At 36.8% G+C, this 25,162-nt stretch overlaps 1 protein-coding gene across 3 annotated transcripts in view; it reads left to right on the top strand.

The window, feature by feature from the left end:
• The window catches only part of C1GALT1 (core 1 synthase, glycoprotein-N-acetylgalactosamine 3-beta-galactosyltransferase 1), a 63,762-nt gene that overhangs the window by 18,337 nt on the left and 20,263 nt on the right, over positions 1-25,162 (top strand). For 2 of the 3 annotated variants that reach the window (XM_023584833.3, XM_004479179.4), the window contains exons 3-4: positions 301-968; positions 11,584-16,626. In XM_023584833.3, the coding sequence (XP_023440601.1) occupies positions 301-968; positions 11,584-11,775 (860 nt within the window). In that variant the 3' untranslated portion in view covers positions 11,776-16,626. Of the gene's footprint in view, positions 1-300; positions 969-11,583; positions 16,627-25,162 lie in introns of those variants that run through there. The other variant, XM_071215166.1, reaches the window with a different exon arrangement.

The following is a 25,162-nucleotide window of genomic DNA, read 5'->3' as shown; positions in this document are numbered from 1 at the left end:
GCTGTTTGGTCAGTGAACCACAGTTTGAATAGTAGGAATTTGAGTTCTAGTGACAGCTCTTGTTATCTCCTGTGATCTTCTGGATAAGATTGACTTGAAACCAATAAATCAGAATGTCAATTTCCATTACATTGATTTTGTTCCTCCCCCTGTCCGCCCAAGCTAAATCACTATTGATAAATGGGTAAATAGAAAGAAGAGGTCTTTGAAATGGTTTAAGAAAACCTCCTTAAATATAATCTATTTCAATTTTATTTATGTGTAAATATAATTTTTTTTAAAAAAATTTTTGTTTAATAGATGAGGACACAGACATCGCTGAGAAACTCTATCAGAAGGTTAAAATTCTTTGCTGGGTTATGACAGGACCTCAAAATCTAGAGAAAAAGGCCAAACACGTCAAAGCCACATGGGCCCAACGTTGTAATAAAGTTTTGTTTATGAGTTCAGAAGAAAATAAAGACTTCCCTACTGTGGGATTAAAAACCAAAGAAGGCAGAGACCAACTATACTGGAAAACAATTAAAGCTTTTCAGTATGTTTATGACCATTATTTAGAAGATGCTGATTGGTTTATGAAAGCAGATGATGATACATATGTCATACTAGACAATTTGAGATGGCTTCTTTCAAAATATGATCCTCAAAACCCCATTTACTTTGGGAGAAGATTTAAGCCCTTTGTAAAGCAGGGCTACATGAGTGGAGGAGCTGGATATGTATTGAGCAAGGAAGCCTTGAAGAGATTTGTGGATGCATTTAAAACGGAGAAATGCACACACAGTTCCTCCATTGAAGACTTAGCACTGGGGAGATGCATGGAAATTATGAATGTAGAGGCGGGAGATTCCAGAGATACCACTGGAAAGGAAACTTTTCATCCCTTTGTACCTGAACACCACTTAATCAAAGGTTATCTACCCAAAACCTTTTGGTACTGGAATTACAACTATTATCCTACTGTAGAGGTGAGTTTAGAAGTTTTATTACTCTGTAAATACTTAGTTTGATATAGATTTATTTATTTTTTTTGTAACCAACTAAAGTGTGTATATTTCTTTAATACCATTGACTAGGAATTTCCCTTTGACTTTTTTTTTTAAAGATTTATTTATTTATTTATTTCTCCCCCACCACCCTGGTTGTCGGTTGTTTGTTCTCTATGTCCATTTGCTGCGTCGTCTTTGTCCGCTTCTGTTGTTGTCAGTGGCACGGAAATCTCTGTTTCTTTTTGCTGCATTATCTTGTTGTGTCAGCTCTCCGTGTGTGCGACCATTCCTGGGCAGGCTGCACTTTCTTTTGCACTGGGCTACTCTCCTTACGGGGTGCGCTCCTTGCACGTGGGGCTCCCCTACGCGGGGGACACCCCTGCATGGCAGGGCACTCCTTGCGCACATCAGCACTGCACATGGGCCAGCTCCACACCGGTCAAGGAGGCCCGGGGTTTGAACCGTGGACCTCCCATGTGGTAGACGGACTCCCTAACTGCTGGGCCAAATCCGCTGTCTCCCTTTGACTTTTTATTTAGAATGGCAGTACAGCAAAGTAGATGAAGACAGATATCTATTGATAGTACTTATATGCCAGAATATAGTATTAAATAAGGTCAAGTTCCAGTTCTTGATGAACCTTATATTGTAGTTTAGGACATACAATAAGCAGGTAGATAATCAAGATATAATACAATTTCAGGTAGTGGCAAGTGCCCTGAAGAAAAAAAAAAAAGGCAGGTTAAGGGATAGAGAGTGACTTAGAGTGGGGTGAGGTTCACTGGTTTGGTTTAGGTGGTTAAGGAAGGCCTCTATAAGGGGGTGACTTTTTTTTTTTTTTTTTTTTTTTTTTTTTTTTTTTGGTTTTTTTGACAATTTAAGTTTATTTAGAAGAGTACAAAGTTGTCTATATATATTTATATATGCATATACTCATATATCCCAGGCAAATACGCCATATAGATGTATCAAAAAAAGATTAAATGTAAATGCACCAAAATGCTAACAATGCCTCCCTAATCATGTTGATTTTTTTTTTTAATTTTTTTATTTTTTATTGACTTTGTAATAATATTACATTAAAAATATATATGTGAGGTCCCATTCAACCCCACCCCCTAAGGGGGTGACTTTTGAACAGAAACCTGAGTGAGAATAGAGAGAGCAGACAGTGTGAAGACCTGCGTCAAGAGTCTCCTACTCATCAGGTGCAGTACGTAAAAAGACTTTGAGGTTCAGAAAGACCTAGGTTCAAATCGTTGCTCTCCTACTTAATAGGGGAATGACTTGGATGGACAGAATATCCTTAGCTTGTTTCATCACTTGTAAAATGGGCATGATTTACTCTCTCACTCAGTTGTGATTACAGTGCGGTACACTACCTGTTACACAGGAAGTACTTAATAAACCTTAGTCCTTGTTTGATACCATAGTTTACATTCCTGAGAATTTTATGTAGAGTACAGTATTTTATGAAATATTTAAGGTTTACAGACAAATATTTGAGAATAATATATTACCTTGTACCTACCATCCAGATATATTAAATATTAATCTTTGACCACATTTCTTTCAGGTTTTTTAAAAGAAAAAAATGTTATATGGTAGAGGCTGTGTACCCTCTCTAAACTAATTCCCTTACTTCCTTCCCCAGAGTTATCCACTGTCATGAATTTAGTATTTATCATTACCATGCATGTTTTTACACCTTTTTCCGAGAGTCTGTGTATCCATAAAAAGTATATATTAGTTGGCAGGTTTTTTGTTTTTATTTTTTTTAAAGATTTATTTTTCATTTACTTCTCTCCCCTTCCCCGCCCCATTTTCCACTTTCTGTATCCATTCACTGTGTGTTTTTGTGTCCACTTGTATTCTTGTCAGCGGCACCCGGAATCTGTGTCTCATTTTGTTGCGTCATCTTGCTGTGTCAGCTCTTCGTGTGTGCAGCGCCATTCCTGGGCAGGCTGCACTTTTCTTCATGCTAGGCAGCTCTCCTTACGGGGCTCACGACTTGTGCGTGGGGCTCCCCTACACAGGGACACCCCTGAGTGGCACGGCACTCCTTGCACGCATCAGCACTGTGCTTGGACCAGCTCATCACATGGGTCAGGAGGCTCTGGGTTTGAACAGCTGACTGCCCATGTGGAAGGCGGATGCCCTATCCATTGGGCCAAATCCACTTCCCTAGTTGGCAGGTTTTTAAACTTTAAATAAGTGGAATTATATACCATATGTATCCTACAATTTTGCCCTTTTCATACACTATTGAGATTTATCATTAAAAATATAGTTGTTTCATTAACTTAAACTGGTGTGTAATAATCCAATAAACGAATATACTGTAAATTATACATTTTCTCCTATTGATAAATATTTAGTAGGTTATTTCCAGTTTTTCAGTGTTTAAAGCTTTGCTTCAATGAATGATTGAATGAGACCAAGAATCACAAAACCTAGCTTTTAGACCCAGCTCTGTTACTGATTAATAATGTGTTTAGGCAACTATTAGCTCTCTATGCTTTCATTTCTCTGATCCTAAGATATAAATAATATACTTCATGGCTTAGTGCTACCATTCTCTTAGTCACAAGCCAGTATTTTCAAATCATTCTTTAGAACAGTGGTTCTTAAGCGGAGAACGGTTTTGACCCCCAGGGGATATGCAATGTCTGAAAACATTTTTTGTTGCCCCACTACTGATGTCTAGTAGGTTGAGGCCAGGGGTGCTGCCAAACATTCTACTGTGCGTAGGACAGCCCCTGACAACGAAATGTCAGTAATGTCAAGTTGAGAGGCCCTAACCTAGAACATCTGACCCAAGCTTTAGGTAAATCTGCTTTTAAAGGAAATTTTGAAGTAAATCATTACTGCTTCCTATTATCAACCAATGTGTTCTTTGTACTTCTACAGACATAAGAGCCAATCCTTATATTAATCCTGCATTTAATAGGTGACAAAACTGAGGCTCAGAAAAATTAAGTTACTTGTCCATCATGGTGTAAACAGTATAGGCAGTGTTATAAACCACTCTGATTTCAAAAACTGTTATCTCTCTTATACTGCCCCTGAGCACCTGCCACTGTGCTCCTCTAAGATTAATGAAATAAAAAAGAAGGGATGGGGGACATATCTTAGAGTAAGTATTAAGTTGTTGGGGTAGAATTCTACTTTAAAAAGCAAACATTTATGTTCAGTTCTGTGTAATTTCTTTGACTGTAAAACAGATACATTCCTCAAGACTGCCTTTTCATAGTCTATATTTGGTATTGCTTTGTTTTTGTGTGGTAGTATTTTGGATGTTTTTTGTTTTGTTTTTTAAGATTTATTTATTTATTTATTTTCCCCCTGCCCTGCTGATTTTGCTGTTGTTGTCTTCTCATTTTCTCTCCTCTAGGATTCACCAGGATTCGATCCTGGAGACTTATGTGGACAGAGGTTCCCTGCCAATCATTTTCTCTCCTCTAGGATTCACCAGGATTCGATCCTGGAGACTTATGTGGACAGAGGTTCCCTGCCAATTGTGCCATCTCAGTTCCTAGTTTCTGATGCGCTTTATGTTGACTCTCCGCTTGTCTGTCTTTTGTTGTGTCAACATCTTGCTGTGTGACTCACTTGCACGGGGCACTAGATCACCACGGGCACTTGCGCTCACCATGCGGGTACTTATGTGGGTGCTGGCTCACAATGCGGGCACTCGTATGGGCACTGGCTCACCTCATGGGCATGCTTTCTCTTCTTCTTTTCACCAGAAGGCCCCAGAGATTGAACCCAGGTCCTCCCATATGGTAGGAGGAAGCTCTATCACTTGAGCCACATCTACTTCCCTTTTTTAAAATATATATAAATCTTTCTTAATGAATTTTGTCCATACTAAGTGTATTTTATATTGGGTACACATAAAATAATAACAAAAGACATCAAAATTGTCATCATTTTGTAACCAATAAAATACCCTTCCTTCCTCTTCAAGGCCTGCCCACACTGATATTTCCAAATTATTGACTGATTTTTCTAGCACTAAATTAAGAACCTTATGTTCATTACTGATTTCAAATGCCTTCTTTATCATATATTTTATCATTACTTATAGTAGGATCTGTATCTGGGATTTCAGTTTTGTTCTGTTATTTTATTTGGTTTGGGCCCAACACCATATTGTGTTTTTTGTTTTTTTGTTTTTTTTATTTCTCTCCCTCCACCCCCAGTTATCTGTTCTCTGTGTCTATTTGCTGCATGTTTTTCTTTGTCTGCTTCTGTTGCTGTTAGTGGCACAGGAATCTGTGTCTCTTTTTGTTGCGTCATCTTGCTGTATCAGCTCTCCGTGTGTGCGGCGTCATTCCTGGGCAGGCTGCACTTTCTTTCGCGCTGGGCGGCTTTCCTTATGGGGTGCACTCTTTGCGCTTGGGGCTCCCCTATGCGGGGGACACCCCTGCGTGGCAGGGCACTCCTTGTGCGCATCAGCACTGCGTGTGGGCCAGTTCCACATGGGTCAAGGAGGCCCGGGGTTTAAACCACGGACCTCCTGTGTGGTAGACAGACGCCCTAACCACTGGGCCAAGTCCACTGCCTAGAGTTCTCTTATACCATCATCAATTTTAAATTAACTGTTCTAGTCCTTTAGTTTAATATGCACTATCCTATATAGTAGCCACTAGCCACATATGGCTGTTGAGCTTTTGAAATGTGTCTAGTCCAAATTGAGATACACTGTTAAGTATAAAATACATGACTTCAAAGACATAGCACAATTAAAAAGAGTGATTTTATTAATAATCTTTAAAATATTGATAGCATGTTGAAACAAAAATATGGATTTATTATATAAAAATTCATCTGTTTTTACTTTTTTTAAATGTGGCTACTAGAATATATAAGACTATTACGTGGCATTTATATCAGACAGATGATTTAGATAAGCATAAGTTAACTGATTTGCTTTTTTAAAAAAACACTTAAATTCAAAATGCATTCAAATTTATAGAACAGTCTATTTGGTTTTATATTGTTTGAAGTTCATTGAGCATCTTAGATTTGTATATTCATTTCTTTTGCTAAATTTGGGGAAGTTTTCAGCCATTATTTCTTTGAATATTCTCTCTGCCCTTTCTCTTCTTTTCCTGGGATTCCCAAAATGTGTATCAGGCACTATTCACTTTCCTTCATTCTTTATTCTTTCTGCACCTCAGATTAAATTATTGCATTTGTCTTATCTTCAGATTTACTGATTCTGATTTCTGCTAGCTCCAGTCTGCTGTGGAACTCTTCTAGAGAGAGGTTTTAATTTCTGTTACTATGGTCTTTCAGCTCTGTTTCCTTTTCATAATTTCCATCTATTGATATTTTTTCTATTTATCAGTCATTTTTCTGATGTCCTTTAGTTCTTTGTCTATGTTTTCCTTTAGCTCTGTAAGCCTAATTGGAACCTTTTTTTTTGAGGTAATGGGACCTCATATGTGGGAAGCTGGCACTCAGATACTGAGCCATATTGGCTCCCGTTAGTTTGCTTATTGTTTTTTGTATTTAAAAAATTTTTACAAACCCTTGTGTCCAGGGCCAACTTTCAGTAGATCACAGTGAGGGATCTGCTCTGGTCCATATGAAACCCCAATGTTGTTTTTTTTAAATTTTTTTATTTTTAGGAGGTGCCGGGAACCAAACCCAGGACCTCCCATGAGGAAAGCAGGCGCTCAGTTGCTTCAGCTACCTCCATTCCCCTGGAACCATTTTTTTAAAAAAGTGTTTACCTGGTGTGTCCCTCTTTTCTAACTCAGTGATGATTTCTAATGCTTTAATCTTCTCCTTTGCCTGGACCATCACTTCCTGTTTGTATGTTTTGTAACCTTTTGCTATATTAGTCAGCCTAAGGGGTGCTGGTGCAAAATACCAGGTATTGGTTGGTTTTTATAAAACCTCTTTCACCAAAGTATATTGCTACGTGTTGGAGCAAGATGGCATGCTGTAAGGGTTCAGGCTTCCTTTGTTCCTCTTTTCCTGGGGCTTGATTCTCTCCAGGCTCAGCTGTGCTGTTATCTCTACAAAGCTAACTGTAGACTATTAGGTGACTGGTTTGTTTCTCTTCCTGGGGCCTTCTCTCTTTCCTTATGACCAAGATCCTCTGTTTGCTTACTTCCCGGGGCTCCAGCTCAAGACTCCAACTCCCTTCTCTGAGGTGCTGTTTCTCTGTGAGTCCCTTCCCATTAAGAGGTGGGGATTCAACATCCTACTGACATGGCCCAATCAAAGCCTTAATCATTATTTAATCAAGTAAAACCTCTGAATCCAATATACTCTAATATATCCAGAGGAAAAGACCAGTTTACAAACATAATCCAATATTTCTTTTTGGAATTCATCAATAATATGAAACTGCTACAGTGGATAGACAGAAAAATGATGCATAAAATCCGGGGTTCCCATATACCATCCTATTTATACCTTGCATTGGTGTAATACATTTGTTAGAATTGATAAAAGCACATTTTTGTAATTGCACTATTAACTATAGTCCAGGGTTTAACTTAGAGTTCACAGTTGGTGGTGTACAATTCCATGGATTTAAAAAAAATTCTAGTAACTTATACACAACCTAAAATTTCCTCTTTTAGCTGCATTCAAATACATAATTTAGTGCTGTGTTAATTACATTCACAATGTTGAACTATCATCACCACCACCCATTACCAAAACTTTTCCATCATTCCAAATAGAAACTGTACATTTTAAGCCTTAATTCCTTATTTCCTACCTCCATCCTATACCCTGGAAACCTATTCTAGATTCTAACTCTGTGGGTTTGCATAATTAATTATTTTGTGTCAGTGAAATCATAAAATATTTGTCCATTTTTGTCTTATTTCATTCAACATGATGTCATGTTTCAAACATGTTGTTGCATGTATCAACATCATTCCTTTTTGGGGCTGAATACTATTCCATTGTGTATATGTACCCTTGTTTATCCATTCATCCATTGATGGGCACTCGGGTTGCATCCATCTTTTGACAATTGTGAAAAAGTTTGCTTTGAACATTGGTGAGGAGATATCTGTTCAAGTCTCTGCTTTCATTTCTTTTGGGTACATACCCATGGTGGGTCATATGGTAATTCTGTACTTAAATTTATGAGAAACTGCTAAACTGTCTTCCCCAGTGGCTGCACCATTTTTACATTGCCACCAGCAGTGAATTGAGAGTTTCTATTGCTCTAAATCCTCTCTAACACTTACAGTGTTCTGGTTTTGTTTTTTGTTTTTTAAAATTTTAGCCAGTCTAGTGGGTATGAAATAGTATCTCACTGTGGTTTTGATTTGCATTTCCCTAATGGCTAATGATGTTGAGCATCTTTTCATGTGCTTTCTGACTATTTTTATGTCTGGTGAGATGACTATTCAAGTCTTTTGCTATGTTTTTTTTTTTTTTAATTGGATTGTTTCTCTTTCTGTTGTGGAGTTGAAGGATTTTTTTTTTTTTTTTTTAATTTAATTCCCCCCACCCCCCCTCCCCCGGTTGTCTGTTCTTTGTGTCTATTTGCTGCGTCTTGTTTCTTTTGTCCGCTTCTGTTGTCGTCAGCGGCACGGGAACTGTGGGCGGCGCCATTCCTGGGCAGGCTGCACTTTCTTTTGCACTGGGTGGCTCTCCTTATGGGGAGCACTCCTTGCGCGAGGGGCTCCCCTACGTGGGGGACACCCCTGCGTGGCACGGCACTCCTTGAGCGCATCAGCACTGCGCATGGGCCAGCTCCACCCGGGGTTTGAACCGCGGACCTCCCATGTGGTAGACGGACGCCCTAACCACTGGGCCAAGTCCATTTCCCATGAAGGATTTATCTATTCTGGATATTAGACCCTTATTGAAAAGGTGGTTGCCAAATATTTTCTCTCATTGTGTAGGTTGTGATTTTACTTCCATGATAAAATCCTTTGCAGAAAAGTTTTTAATTTTGATGAGGTCCCATTTATCTATTTGTTTTGTTGCTTGTGCCTTGGGTATAAAGTCTTAAGAAACCACTGCCTAACACAAGGTTCTGAAGATGCTTTCCAACATTTTCTTCTAGGAATTTTATAGTTCTAGCTTTTATGTGTAGGTCTTTGATCCATTTCAAGCCAGTTGTATATGCTGGAATTAAGAGTGTGAGGTATCTGTTATTTAAGCTTGTACCTAGCTAGTTGTTTTAGTTCCTGGGCTGCTCAATCAAATACCACAAAATGGTTGACTTAATGGGGATTTAGGGTTTATAGTTTTGGAGCTAAAAGAAAGTCCAAATTGGCATCAAGTCAATGCTTTCTTCCTGAAGTTTGGCATTCTGGGCCTGGCTGCCAGTGATCCATGGCTTTTCTGTCACATCACAGTGTCTGCTGGTCTCTCCCTTTTCTTCTTGGTTTCGTTGATTTCAGCTTCTTTCTTCTGTGGCATTCTCTCCCTCTTTCTGAATTTCTCTCCCCTTAAGTAGGACTCCAGTAATAGGATTATGACCTATCATAATTGGAAGGGGCTACACTTTCTCAACTGAAGTAACCTCATCAAAAGGTCCTACTTAAAATGGGTTCACACTCACAGGAATGGATTAAATTTAAGAATGTTTTTTTCTTGGGTGTATGGAGCTTCAAACCACCACAGAAATATTATCACAGAGCTTTCCTTGAATAATAGTGGCTAACAACAACAACAAAGTAGAAGAAAGAAAGAAACCATCTTTCCAAGTCCTTGCAGATTGACCTCTGCTGGCTTATCCATACAATGGGTTTAGAGAATAGCTCCAGGTCAAAGTTAAGGGGCAACCCTGATCCTTTCTGCACAAGCCTCTTGTCTTAGGCATGGGCATGTGGCCCTAGAGATCCCCTATTTACATGGTTTTAAATGTCCCCCCTTCTCTAAGAAGCAGTTTCCTCATCGTCCTGGGCTTGCAATGTGTGTCCTCCAGCCAACAATTCCTTGCCACAGGCAGCACAACGTGACTGCTCTTTCACAAGGCGCTATAGGAGAGTTCATTGCACTTCCTTCTATAAGCAGGGCAAGTTCTGAGACCCTCAGGCTACCACCAGGCTGATTGGATCAGACTCATATTCTTCTAGTTTGTGCCTGAGGGTTCCTCTGCTCCCTTTAGGACTAGAGCTCCTCACTGAGAGTGCAGGCCTGTTCCCCACCAATGAAGGGTTTGGAAGGGATCAGCCAGTGCCCCACTGCTTTTAAGTGATCTTTTTTGTTGATTCAGCCCTTGCCCAATTCTGTGCTCCGTTAAACTGTCTTCTGGTGCTTTGAGAAAATTGTTCCTGCCAGTTCTGGCTGGTTGTTCAAAGTTCCTGGGGGGTGGGAGGTAGAGTCTGCAGTCATGACTGGGCAACCCTCACCTATTTACTATTCATATTTGTTTATATTCTAATATTATTGCTTAAAGGAATAAGAAGTAGGCACCAGATAATTTTCCAGTGCCTATGGGGTTGTTCTAGGGTTCCACATAATCCAGTTTGTTTCAAAGAAAAGATGAGAGAGGAGGGCAGAGAATGTATAATGGACAATTTCCTGATAATTTTTAATCATTGTAAATAAACTACACACTTCCAAATATAAGTTGTTAAATGTTTCCTAGGTCAACATGAATCTTCTCTGGGAACTTGCAAAGATGCTAGTCTTCAGTTTCTTTAACCCCATTTGTAGCCATCTTAATAGATCACGAACCAAGTGTAAACAGTAAAGCTTCTTGTAGCCAAAAAAAAAAAGGGGTGGGGACAGGCAGGGGGAACAGGCTAAGCAACTGCTTCCCATGTATGAGGTCCTGCATTCAATCCCTAGCGCTCCTAAAAAAGTTCTCTGGGTTTAACATTCTCTGGACACCAATTCAGAGTCCCAGATTGATCTTGTGACTGTTTAATTCTGGAAACAGGCTGACTTTTTTCTTTTATTTTCTTGCTATTTTGTTTGGTTTTAAACTGGTTCTTATATCAACCATATTAGGAATCTATGAGAACTCTTTAACTGGACATAAGTTTAAATCTTATCTACTCAGCTGAGGGCCATCTGAATATGATTATTTAGTTAATAATAACGTGTATTAGTAGTAAATCATGCTCCCAAGCAATTTGTATACATTATCTCTTATAAGTAACTATTTTTGCAAATGGGGAAATTGAAGCTTGTAGAGAGTTACATAACATGCTCAGGGTCATACACCTGAGGCACAATTTGAATTCAAACCCAGATCTGACTCCAGATTCTTCTCTTAAACACTATACAGTTTGGTTTATTGTATAGATAAAGTGTTAGGCTGCAGTCACGAAATAGGCAAAGCTTTGTAGTCATTGAATGCTCCAGAGGAGTGTCTGTGAGGCTGGGCCAAGCAAAGATTTAATGAGATTATAAAGAGAAAGGAAAACCTGGAAATATGAGCCTTATCCTTTCTAAAACTGCCCCCCTTTCATCTGAAGAAATCTTCAGAACTTTTTCTGCTAAACACTGAAGTAGGACCTCCAAGAACTGTGCTCTACTTTGCCAGCTTTAATGTTTGAATCTTTTTCAAGTAGTGTTTCCTTTATCATTATGTGAATATTTTATGTTAATGTGTATTTATTAATAATGTCTTTTTCCTTTACTTTTTTAGGGTCCTGGATGCTGTTCTGATCTTGCAATTTCTTTTCATTACGTTGACCCTCTAACTATGTATGAATTAGAATACCTCGTTTATCATCTTCGCCCATATGGTTATTTATACAGATATCAACCTACCTTACCTGAGAATGTATTAAAGGAAATAAGTGAAAAATACACAAATGATGATCCAAAAGTAAAATAAAAAGTCTTGAGTGAAAAAAACAAATGAACAGAGGTTAAATGTCTGACATTGCACTGAAGAAGGACTTCTGCGTTTCTGATCTAGAACACTGGAATCCCAGTGAGGAATTTTTTCTAAATGAACATTCCATATTAGAACTCTTTCATATGAATGACTGTAACACGAAGCTTTAAATGAGCTGTGAAATCTGTTAAAATGTGTTTTTACTACAGTAATATATATATATGAATTTGTTTTTAAAATGGTGGCCAGGTAGAGGGACTAGAAACGAGATTTTTTTTGCCTGTTCCTGACCACATGTATTATTGTCCCTGAGATACTAAAACAGTTAAATTTGATAAAACTATACTGCACCATATTAGAAACACAGTGCTAAAAAAAAAAATCTGCCTTAAAGGAAATTTGAGAAGGAAATATTGTCACTCATTGTTTGTAAGCTCAAGATGTGAGTTTGTATTTGCAGTGTGATATTAATGAAACAAACCCCCCACCCCCCCACACACAGTTTGTCTAATGAAAATTTTCCTGTGATTATTTATAATTGGTAGTATTTCTTTTAGAAAAAAGTGGCAAACAGATAGCACTTGTCCTAAAGTGCATTAATAAAACCATACTTTGAAATTATCATGGGCCTTGACTATATTACATACTTGGTTCTAAGTAGTAGCTAATTTTTTACTAAGATGAATAGACAAGTTCCTATTGTCTCTTTTCTAAAGATGTTTAATCACTCTTGAATAACATTCTCCACTATTAATATTTATGTGCTCTCAAAACATTAACAGCATTCTTTAATCATGCATTCTTAAATATTTTGTAGCCAAATTTACCCATTTTTAATTATGGATAGCTAATCAAAAATTTAATGTTCTTTAGGGATTCTTTTCTTATATTGATGCCATACTCAGGAATTACTAAATAACATTTTTAATTATTTAGAACTCCTTCCAACTACATAATTATAGTTCCTTCCATTCTTATCCTGTTGAAAGATGAAGAACTTGTTTGTGCCTTTTATAACTTGTTTGTTTAAAACAGTTGTAAAATTCTCAGTTTTAGAATCTGAGGTGGTTCTTAGGCTACAGAATAGTTTGACTGTAAAATTTTGGCCAGAGATAATTGTGAAAAGGTTAGAAAATTCCGAGTGTTTAAATAAACTAAAAGATGTCATATATTAAAGGACCAAATACTTAATTTATGCGTAACAATCCGAAGTTGATTGCTGACTTTTACTACCTTAGGTTGATAAAATTTTGCCAGTGGGTAATACCAGCAAATAGAATATCCATTTAAGACTGTCTTCAAAAACACATTCATAAATATCTCATTCTAATTTTAGTAACCCTCTGAAGAGTTTCTAGAAGGAAAGAAAAATTTTTATTCTCATTGGCTTTAGCAATAGTCTGAGTGTATCATAAAATATTTTACAGACTTTCTTTAAGATTATCTTTAGTTTTATAAATGATTTACATCTGTCATGTTTATCGTTATGATAATTTTACCTGGCTGTCATGCCATTTACTCTGCTGCTTAGCTAAGTGACTTATATTTATTGTGCCAATAGCTGTCAAAACCTTGACCTCTTTGGATGGAATATTTGAGAGGATGTTTGTCTTAGTTGCTAATTGTGGATTATTCTCTCCACCTACTGAAAACACTACCCAATATATACCTATTAAATTTTTATGTTGTTTCTATGGTGGTGTCATCTGCCACAATTTCAAGGAACTCATTCCATTTTTTGAGCAATTCTTTTCCTGTCTGTGGTTGTGAATTTTCTTGCAATCCATACACACTACTTTCCTATTTATGGTAGTTATCAAAAATCCTTAAAATTTGCTCATAGGAAATGAACGTTGTGATGACATCCGGGCTCTGGAGTTAGACTTCCTGGGCTTAAATTTCTGTTGCATCGTTTACTACCTTTGTAAACCTTGAGCAGTTTACTTAATCTCCCTGTGCCTCAATTTCCTCATTTGTAAATTAGAGATAATACTACCTACCTCACAGGAATTTTATGAGGATTAAATGAGTAATATATATAAGATTCTTAGGACACTGTCTGGCCCAGAATAGGAAGCATTAAATATAAGGTTTTATTATTCTATTACCTTTGGGTGTAAATATTTCCTTTAATTGAATGAAAAACTACTTTGATTAATCCTGTTACTGAAGGAATATTTCATACATTTCTTAAAATATTAATATTAAGTGATAGTATTTATCTGCTGCCTACTGTATGCCAGCTATTATGCCTAGGTACTCTGTGTACATTAGCATTAATCCTCATAATTGTTTGTTATGCCCATATTATAGATGAAGAAACTGAGGCTTAGAGAATGGAAGTCAACTTTCCTAGTGTCACAAAGCTAGTAAGTATAATAACAGAGCTAGAATTTGTACCCTAAAACCTCATGTTTTCTTTGCACCATGCCAGGCTTGGGGTTAATCATTTAGGATTATTTCCATTTTCACTTACATGAGACATCTGATTCCTTGGCTAAATTTACTTGCCAAATTTTCATAGTGGTTCTCAAATTATGGTTCTCACACTTTTGCTGGGGAGCTTGTTTTTAACATATCTCAAGACCCCAATTCCAGGAATTCTGATTCTAATACAGGGTCCAAGAGTATTAACCCTTACCAGCTAATAAAGGGCAGTGGTTCTTAAAGTGTGTGTGGTCCCAACTAACAGCACAGCATCACCTGGAATCTTGCAGTTACAACTTCTTGGGTTCCATCCCAGACCTACTGAATAAGAGACTGATTTAGCAAGCCCCAGCTGACTCTCATTCATCCTAAGGCTTGAGGCCCATTGCCTAAGGACCTGTATGATTCTGATGTAAATGGTCATTGGAGCACACTGAGGATTACTGCCCTATCAGTAAGGTATTTTTCAAATTTAGGTAAAGCATGTTTTATGTCATTGAAGTCCACAGTCACACTATATTAAATGTAAATGACTTTAAAGGAACAATGGATCATTCATTTTGCCAAAATTCTTTAACTTCTCCAGTGTGATTAATACCAGGGCCTGGAATAAAATATGTAATTCTCCAAGCTTAGTAATTTTACTTCGGGGCAAGAAGGTTCTTTAAGTACAAAGTACTTACTAAATTATGTAAAGCATACATTAATGTATGTCATCAAAAAATGTCTATAATTAGTAAAAATTTTAAATTGAGATTGTAAAATGCTGTTTCATGATATCCAGAATATTTTCCTTCTAATTCGTACTATCATTTAAAACCTTATTACTTTCAAGAATTGGTTGACTCTCATATATGACCTAATAACACAAAAAATTCTTCAGGTCATTGATAGAGAACATAAAACCAAATTTCATGATGGCAATGATTTACTCATCTTTTAGATTAAGATCTTTTGACATTTGGATAAATGATTTAGCATGGTCTCAAGGCATAAGGTTTTTGCTGTTTTATATAACAATACACTTATATTTTCTAGTAGGAAGTCCTTATTTGTAAAGCAGGTTTTTGTCTCAGAGTTAGACTAGTTGCTTTCAAATCCCTTAAGTTTCAGAGGATGAGTTTTTGTTCATGTAATAAGAATCAAAAATATATCAGGGAAGTGGATGTGGCTGAGAGGTTGAGCACCAGCTTCCCACATATGAGGTCCCAGGTTCAATCCCTAGTCCCAGTACCTCAAAAAAAAAATAAAATCAGTGACTACTTTTCAATATGTTTTGTAATACACTAACTGGATTTCAGCATTAAATTTGCTGGTTATTTTCATAATTGTTTCAGGAATATTAATTTTTCATTTCTTCTGACCTATAAATTATATTAGTACCAGAATGAGACACTATTGTACTTGAAAAAAATTCCTTGCTTGACTAGATTTTCTCATGTCTAGCTTAAATTTTCAGTTTCTTAGACTATTATTCTGTCTTTGACAGTTTCTGCTTTGTGTTTATTACTTTATTTTCTTCCTAACTAAATTCCACTTTCTAGCTCCCCTTAATACTGCTTTCACAAAGTTAATTTGGCTATTAGTGATTGCAGTTTATATCACTTACTGGTAGTTTTATACCTACTATCTTGAGATTTCTTTATAAGATTGAAAGTAAAAGTCTAAAAATAAAGCCTGCTAGCTTGCAGAATACTTGTCCCACCTAAAAATCTACAATTTTAAAACTAATTCTAGATATACGATTATTAAATGAAGAAAAGATATTAAATTTAGTTGTTTGGATTCCGTACCTCTTATTTCCCCCCTCCCCCACCCTTTCTCTTTCAAACGACAACAACAACAAAATCTCATTTGCTTGATTTCTCTACTTCTTTACTAGGCATGTCAGAAATATTTTTAAGAAATCTGGGACAGGACAATCTGTAGTTTATTTTATGCTTAAATGTACCCTCTCTTGACAAAAAAAAAATGACATGTTTATATGTCACAGTTGAAATAGAGATTTTAGCCCAGATTGGAATAAGAAATTTTACAAATTATTTTTAGAATTGAATTGTGCTTTATTTCAGCTCCCTTACCTCACTAGTATTCAGTTTATATTAGATACATTTAAATAACTTTGCAGGGCCTTGCAAATTAATAACCCATGTGAACTATATTATTAGAGGGAGACTAATCTTTTACTGCTAAGCAGTGTGTTGTATTATGCAGTGATTGTTGTGTTTTCAAATTTAAAAATCATGTAAGGTGATAGTGTCATGAATGGTTTAAAAGATACTTGGTGACTTGCTTATTTTAAGTGATCACCTTCTTTAAGTCAGAAAAGTGTATTTTTAAATATGTTTTTAAAAGTGCCTTTTGAACATTTTTGAATAATGGATTTAAACAAATGCATAAAAATAAATTACCATCTTTAAAGTTGTTTCATCTGATTATTTTTAACTGATGTAAAGTTTGCAGAGAAAACTTTCTTGTATGGATAGTTTTTGTGTTATTTTCCCAAAAATATTCATTTAAATTGTGTTCCCATCAAAGCTCTTCAATTTGAACAGGATTAAGTGATTTTTACTGCAATGTGCATTATTTACTTTAAAGCAACAGAATATCACACCTCTGATTTAGAAGAATATGCTCTTTAAAAATTAAACACCTCTAGTGCAGAAAAATACAAAAGAGTGTATAGATAGATATATGAATATATATATATAGTGTGTGTATAGAGAGAGATTGGTTTTCTGTTTTTTGGTGTATTTTGATTTTGTCGTGTTCACTGAGAAATTTGTTTATTCCACAAATTGTGCCAAGCTTCTGCTAGAAATATAGTGGTAAGCAAGACATATAGGATCCCTCTTCTCATGGAATTTTAATTCTAGAGCTGGAGGATGGACAGTGAACAAAAGATGAATTAAAACAGATCGTTGGTAGGAATATGAAGCAGAATGACGTGATAAAACAATTTTCTAGATAGGGAGTCAAGGAAGACTTAGGAGGAGGCAACATTTAAGCTGAGACCTGAACAAGAAACATTTTATGTACTTCAGGAGTTATATATATGCAATTCTTTGCTCCTAAGTATGTAAAAAACTGATGCTTCCACCTTTGCTTACTCATACTTTTGAACATATGTGAAGGCTAACTGAAATCCAGTCTAAGGCCAATGTTTCATCCAGAGCTCATGTCTATTAATATTAGATCTGCCTGGGACTTAGGATATGGAAAAAAAAAAAATTAGCCTAGTAATTGTCTCTTTGGAGGCAAACCATTGCAAATGTTAATAAGACTCTTATGAGGCCTAACTGCCTTAATTTTCAATAACCTGCTATCCAATATGTTGCTTATAAGCACACATATGTATGTGTATGAATATGGATATATATAAACATACATACACAGACACTGTCATTTGCATTTGGCAGCTTTAAAAAATTATAGAAAGATGTACATGCCACTTCATACTGGTTTAGTTGATGTGGGCTATGGGTGGAGGCTCTTTGTCTCTTCGGAGATAACCTTAACCTAGGCTGTCTGTCCTGAGTTGTGGGTGTGGCATGATGGGGGGGCTGCAGTCCTGCCCTTGGTAACCATGGCAACGACTCCAGTCCCAGGAAACAGTTTATCAATGCAAACTCTATAGACTTTGAATATTCAGGGGAAATGCAACCCAAATGGGCTAAAAGCTGACCTAGAATGTAAGAAGTCCATGCTAAAAGCTTACCTAGGATGTAGAAGATAATATGCTAATTCAAGCCTATTGAGAACTGAAAGAAACCATTTGGCCTTTCCTCTCTGTATAAAAGGGACTCAAAAATCTTGTTTGGTGCTGGGGATTGAAAGAGCTCCCGAGCCCCTCCGGCAGTCAATAAACCATTTTCTTTCTCAAAATCATTCCTGAGTCCTGGCCTCTCTACACAAATAATTGAACCTCTCTCAAATTTTCCAACATAGTAGCATAGTTGTACAATTAAATAGTAATCATATTTTCCATTTATCACCTATTCCAGTGAACTCCTAACTGATAAGTCATTGGTTTATTTACCTAAATATCTATAGATTTGCTTCCTATTTTAAGTTTTCCAAAAGTGTAGCATTGTAGTACTAGAAAAAGGACACAGGAAGATTATTGCTGAGTTTTACTCCTTGCTAAAGGGAAGAGGTCCACTTGAAACATTTTGCATCAGATCAAATAATGCTGACAATGTATATCGGTCCAATGTAAAATTTCCTTAGTGATTAATTTAAGACTGAATGAATATTTTATAACTAAAGTTTAACAGCATCAGCATTCTCCAGGTAAATTTGTAAGTATTAGTAAAACATGGAAGTGGACTTTGTTTTGCCATGAATTTGATTTGTTACTAATTATAAATTTAGTATGCCTGCCTAGAACTTTAACCACTGTGGTTCTTAAAACTATTTCTGTGTTGCATCATTTCTCCTGCCAAAAGAACTATGAGTTGTTTGTGCTGGTTTCCCCCCTGTTTTATTATTGGTATTTTCTGCTTTTTTCTATGAACGGAAAAAAGGGCATTTATATTTTCCTGTGTTGTGCAGTTGAATAAAACAGGGCTTACTTAGCAATTATTAGATACTCTTTTTTCTTTAAAAGACATTCAGTACTTCACTTTAAGCTGTAGTAACTCCCCTCCTATTCTTGTAACACTAGAATCATACTCTTGGTAGCATTTAGATTCAATTTTACTTTCTATTAATTTTGTTGTAGTGTAGAGAGGTGATAAGAAAAACCAAAAAGTACTGCAAAAGGAGAAGTAATGATTAAACTTTTTGTTTAGTTCTATATAAGACTGTCTTCCTAGTTTTTGTACTATTCATTGCTGTGTATATATGTAAGATAGATAAGGAGAGACAAACATTTATAAAGAGAAAAGTATAGTTATATTTTAATACTTGATTTTTTCTTTAAAATATTAAAATGTATTGCTTTTTCATGCTGATTCGATTACTGTAATCAGTTTTATTCAGTGAGATGAAGATAACTATGTACTTAGAATAATTGGGCACAGAGACCACTTATGATTTATAAAACAGGGAAAATTTTTATACTTACCTGATTGAATTTCCTCCTCACTTTTGCCTTGATTCTGGCTCTCCTTTGAACCTTTCCCTAATTTTCTATCACTCCATGCTTCTTTTTTTTCCTTTTTTCTCTTCTTTTCATTTCATCTTCAGCAACAATTCTTTAATCCCTCAAGACTTTCGATTGTCCTCATTTTCTATCTGAAGATGTGTTTTAAAGTTTTTTTGAAAAAAAGTATATTCCTTTGTGAACTTCCCTCTCATTTAGAAACTTCCCTAAGAGAAACTGAAAAAGGAGGAAGAGACAGGACTGAGAATATATGCCAACATACTCCTAGAATATCCTTTTCCCTAAGGAAATATGTTTCCTTCTAGAACCTGCCCAACAAAAACTATGGATGTTTAAGTGATTGAAAACAGTAACAATTTGCCTTTTTTTTTTTTAAATTTTTTAACCCCAAATTGATGACATCTTATCTGGTAAAAATAGTGCTTTTGAATGTCACTCATTGTAGAGCAGAACAGAATGACAAGTGTTTTTCCACTTTGTAACAGTGAGACGGGATCCTCTACTTGTTTGCTGGAGGTGAGGTTCAGACCAGTTATATAGCAAATAGAAGGTGGGGTTCTTGAGAACACCTTGGTATTTTTGTTTAAATTCATGACTGAATATTATACTATTACCTATAGTACATAGTTTCCATTAGGGCTCACTGTGATGTACAGTCCTGTTTTTTGTTTTAATTTTTAGTCTAGCAACATACATACCATCTAAAATGTCCCCTTTTAACTACATTTGGATATATAATTCAGAGTGCTAATTACATTCACCATGTTGTGTTACCATCACCACTGTATATTACCAAAATTTTTCCATCATCCCCAACAGAAACTTTGCACCAATTAAGAATTAACTCCCCATTTCCTGGCCCCTGGTAACCTGTATATTGTTTCTGACTATAAATTTGCTTATTTTAATTATTTCATGTCAGTGAAATCATGCAATATTTGTCCTTTTGTGTCTGGCTTATTTCACTCAGCATGATATCTTAAAGGTTCATCTATGTTGTCACATGTATCTGAACTTCATACTTTTTCACAGCTAAATAATACTCCATTGTCTGTATATACATTTTTTAATGCATTCATAGGTTGGTGGACTCTTGGGTTGCTTCCATCTTTTGGCAATTGTGAGTAATGTTTTAAAAATATATTTCAGGGAGCAGGTGTGGCTCATTGGTTTGAGTGCCTGCTTCCCATTTGTGAGGTCCCAGGTTCAATCCCCAATACCTCCTAAAAACAACAACAAAAACATAATCCTCGGGGACTTGATGTACCTCGGTGGTTGAGCACCTGTGTCCCACATACAAGGTCCTGGGTTCAATCCCCAGTATCTCAAAAAAAAAAAAAGAAAAAAAGATTGCAGACCTCATAACGTTAGTCTAATGGTCATTGGCCATGAGATAAGTGTATTTATTCAATTGATTTAGATTCATTATTTTAAAGTAGATAGCAAATTCCTATCCTTGTTAAATATGAAATCAATGTACTTGATTATGAACTGAATGACTGGACCCCGGTCATTGTGGAGCAAGTTAGGTATTTAATCTTCAGGATTCTTAAATCTAACAAGTAATAACCAGAGAAAAGGGAAATGGAAATTGTTTCAAAGAATGAAACATGACAAAAATATTCATATACTCTAACTTACCTTAATTTGGGGAGAAAAACTTATCTTTGTTGACGAAAGATTTATTTCCATATTCTAATTGAAATCTTCTCTCACTTCTTAAAAATGTTCCCATTACCTTTTTCTTTATTTTAAAGATTTATTTAATACCCGCCCCCTTGTGGTTTGCACTGCCTTCTCTTTCTATCCGTTCATTGTGTGCTCTCTGTGTCTCCTTGTCTTTTTTTCTTTTTTTAGGAGGCACTGGGAACCCAGGATGTCAGAAATGTATGGGAAGGAAGTGCCCAATCACTTGAGCCACATCTGCTCCCTGCTTGTTGTGTCTTTCACCACATCAGTTCACTGTCTTGTTCATCTTCTGCTTTAGGAGGTGCAGGGAACTGAACCCAGGACCTCCCGTGTGGTAGAGCCACACCCGATCTCCCCCATTACCTTTTTGTTTTTAAGATTTATTTATTTATCCCCCCCCCACTTGTCTGTTCTCTGTGTCTATTTGCTGCATCTTCTTTGTCCACTTTGTTGTCAGCGGCACAGGAATCTTTGTCTCTTCTAGTTGTGTCATCTTGCTGCGTAAGTTCTCCATGTGGGTGGCGCCATTCCTGGGCAGGCTGCACTTTGTTTTGCGCTGGATGGCTCTCCTTACGGGGTGCACTCCTTGTGCGTGGGACTCCCCTACGCAGGGGACACCCCTGTGTGCCAGGGCACTCCTTGCACGCATCAGCACTGCACATGGGCCAGCTCCACCAGGGTCAAGGAGGCCTGGGGTTTGAACCGCGGGCCTCCCATGTGGTAGACGGTCGCCCTAACCACTGGGCCAAGTCCGCCACCCCATTACCTTTTGAATAAAATGCACATTCCTCAGACTTTGTGACCTTCTACAGCCTGACCCTTTCTGGGTATTGCTACTCCTTTCGTGAACTTTTAACTCCAGACAAATTTAGCTACTAATCTAACATTTAATCAATATTTGAGTGCCTAGTACAAGTAAAGTAATTGAGCTAGAAAATAGGGATATAACGGCACTTATTTGTTGCTTTCAAAGAACCCACCTTCTATAAGGAGGTGCAGAAAGCTTGGGTGCAGTAGAATTGTGCATTCATTCTGTCAGGCAGGGTACAAACTTTTGCCTTGCATTTTCCTGTTTAATCCGTATTGCATTCTGGTGAGAACACTACTATTATCCCCATTTTGCAGTTGAAACTATTTACCAAAGGCCACGTTAATGATAAGTAGCAGAATCAATATGTGAATTAGGTCTTTCTTACTCTAGACTCTGTTCTTAATCACTATTCTATACTACAAGATTTAGAAAACAATGAAAAAGAAACAGGAAAAAGAATGATCCTAACTTTCACTTCCCTTGTCTTTGTCTTTTTGCCAATGTCTACCTCCCCAATTAAGTTCTTTCACACAGAATGATGTCAGACTTACCCTTTTGACCTGTCAGAATCTTGTTAATAAAAGTTTGATTATTCAGTACTTCTTCCTTAAGGATGTCCGAGGTCACCACAGCTAGGAATGATTTCCTTCTCAACTAAATAGCATTGATCTCCAAAGTGAAGTGCGTGAAACACTCCACTATTAATGAGGAGAGATTACCAGCTTTTACCTTTTGTATTTCATCCTCTTTTTCCATATGGTTTTTATAAGTATAATACTGGTACAGTTGTACTCATATTGGGGGTACATGATCAACAACATTTTACTCAAAGTATGTACAATCAAAACACTTGGGGATTCCCATCTCTACGGAGTTTTGGTTGCATCTAAAGTACACAAATTGCCTAAGACTTTAGTTAATGTTTGCATGTTTTAGTGTCCCCTGGGGTGGTTTCTCTTACCATTTTACATAGCCTCAAATGCCTAATAGCTGAATGCCATAATGAAGTCCTTCCCAGAGTACCCCAGAATACAAAAGAGAAATCGTTTTGTAGAACTATAGTTACAAATAATTGAGCAGAAACAACCCATAAATTTCTGTAGGAATGAGAAAAGATCTGTTTGGTACATTAGACATTGAAGCTTCAGGATTTATAATTTGATAAAAAGTCAGTTGAACATTTTGAAAATACATTGTGTGACATATTTCCCTTAAGTGGCAACTTGAATGCCTAAATTGGAGATGATAATGAAGAATCCCAAATGTTAGATATCAGAACTGAATATTTTATTTGAGGCACTTTGGTAAGAAAAAGGAACTTTAAGAACCAGAGGTGATACAAGAGAAAGAATAGAACATGAACCAAGAGGTCTTGATAGGCGCCATCTCTAAAGAATCTCATTCTCATATCTAGCCATAGCTATATAAAAATTTCCATCTAAAACATTCAATGTCTTTTGCCCTGTAGTTTCATATTGCCATGAAATCTGGTTTATTTTTCATTTGCCAAGTTTCCTTTGCCAGGAAAAATAATGCCAGGTCTTTGACACAAACCCATTAACCTACTCAAGTTCTCAATTGGGAAGAGGTGATTAAGAAATTGTATCTTTTTAAATACATGAAACACTTCAAATGCCTTTGTGGGTTGTTTTCCTTCATATCATACAAAGAAGTACAAAGAAGAAAATTCACCATCCTGAATTAATATTATGTCTTGGCATATTTAGTGCCATCTTTTTTTGGGTAGATGGGGGGTGGAAAATTACTTAATTTAGTAAAAGTAATGAGATTCATTATAAAGAATTCAAACATTGCATAAAGTACAAAGATTCAACTTTAATAAGCACCCCAGGCCCTACCAGCCCCCTTCCCCCAAATAATTCCAGACTTCTACTTGTGCATATATACAGGTTGGGTAGTTAGCTAAATAGATAACTTGAAATCGTTTTATGAAGGTGTAACTTCATACATCAACTGCAATGCAATTCTGACTATTCCAGGAGTTAGGACAATTAACTGAGCACTGTCCCCACAAGACCGCTGTCACTTCAGACACCAAAGTCAGGGAATCCTGGGCCACCCATACTTCTGACCAACTGGCCACAAATTCAAGGATTCCCCCCATCCCCTCAGGCTCAATATTTTCACTGAAACAACTCAAAATGAATTCAATAAACACTATACTTAAGAGCTATAATTTTCTTATAGCAGGAAAGGATACAAATAAGCCAAAGAAAAGGACACAAGTAAGCCAAAGAAGGAGGGTTGCACAGGAAGCTTCCTTGTCCTTTCCCTTGGGGTCAGAAAGTATCTCAGGCACATCTAGGGGTTTGTTACCAATCAGGGAAGCCCTCTGGAGCTTCAAGTGTCGGGAGTTTTGATTGGCAATTTGTTACATAGGCATGATTGATAGAATCACCGTGCTTCAGTCCTTTCTCCAGAGGTCTGGCTGTTATGAAGTGGCTCAAAGTACCAATCACCTAAGCACATGGTCTGTCTAGCAAGGCCAGCCCCCTACCTAAAACTGGTGGTGTGGCTGACCCCCACGCTGAGCCATCTAGTTAGCATAAAGTATCAGGTGTAGTTTGGGGCCCACCACAAATAATAAAAGATACTCCTATCTTTGGGAAATTCCAAAGATTTACAGAGCATCTTCCCGGAACTAGGGACAAATTTAAACCAAGTTCTTTATTACACAACAAAAGGTAAGATCATAAAATATGTGCTAATTTTAACATTATAAATATATATATTTTTTAAATATAGTTTTTTGTGTGAAACTAGCCTGAATCTACAAACTGTTCTGGTAGGTGCGAATGGCGGAGAATAGCATCTAAGCCACAGAAATAGATTGAAGTCACTTCAAAGCGGGTGGGGAGAGAAGAGGAATAGGCTGACTTAGGCTACTCCATAACAAAATTCAGTGCCAAAGGAGAGTGAAGCAAAGCCTGCAAATTTTTCAGAGAATAAAAGCAAAACTGGATTTGAAGTATAAAGGCAAGAGAGGAGTCTTGACAAAGGCATTGGTGAGTCCCTGAAAAATCAAATGATGAAATCCATCTAAAGCAAGCAATGAATTAAACTATCATTGGGCAAAGGACAGGTGGTGAGCACTGAATTATTTAAATATATATTTAAGGTGTTGCAGCCAAGCTCCTGAAGGGCAGTAGTTGGGGCATTGGCCAGACCAAAGAAGCACTCAGTAAGGTGAGCTTTATTTATTGGGACTTACAGACTGGAGAGATTCATTCTGGTGGCGGCACTCCAGAGAATGAAAATGGCACTCGGCAGAGGGGCCGAAAAGTGAGGGGCAATATGTAGTCTCAGAACAAAGACATTTCATAACAGAG

Source organism: Dasypus novemcinctus, chromosome 5, assembly GCF_030445035.2.
Source record: "Dasypus novemcinctus isolate mDasNov1 chromosome 5, mDasNov1.1.hap2, whole genome shotgun sequence".
Classification (NCBI taxonomy): Eukaryota; Metazoa; Chordata; class Mammalia; order Cingulata; family Dasypodidae; genus Dasypus; species Dasypus novemcinctus.
This window is presented reverse-complemented; position numbering and strand designations above follow the sequence as displayed.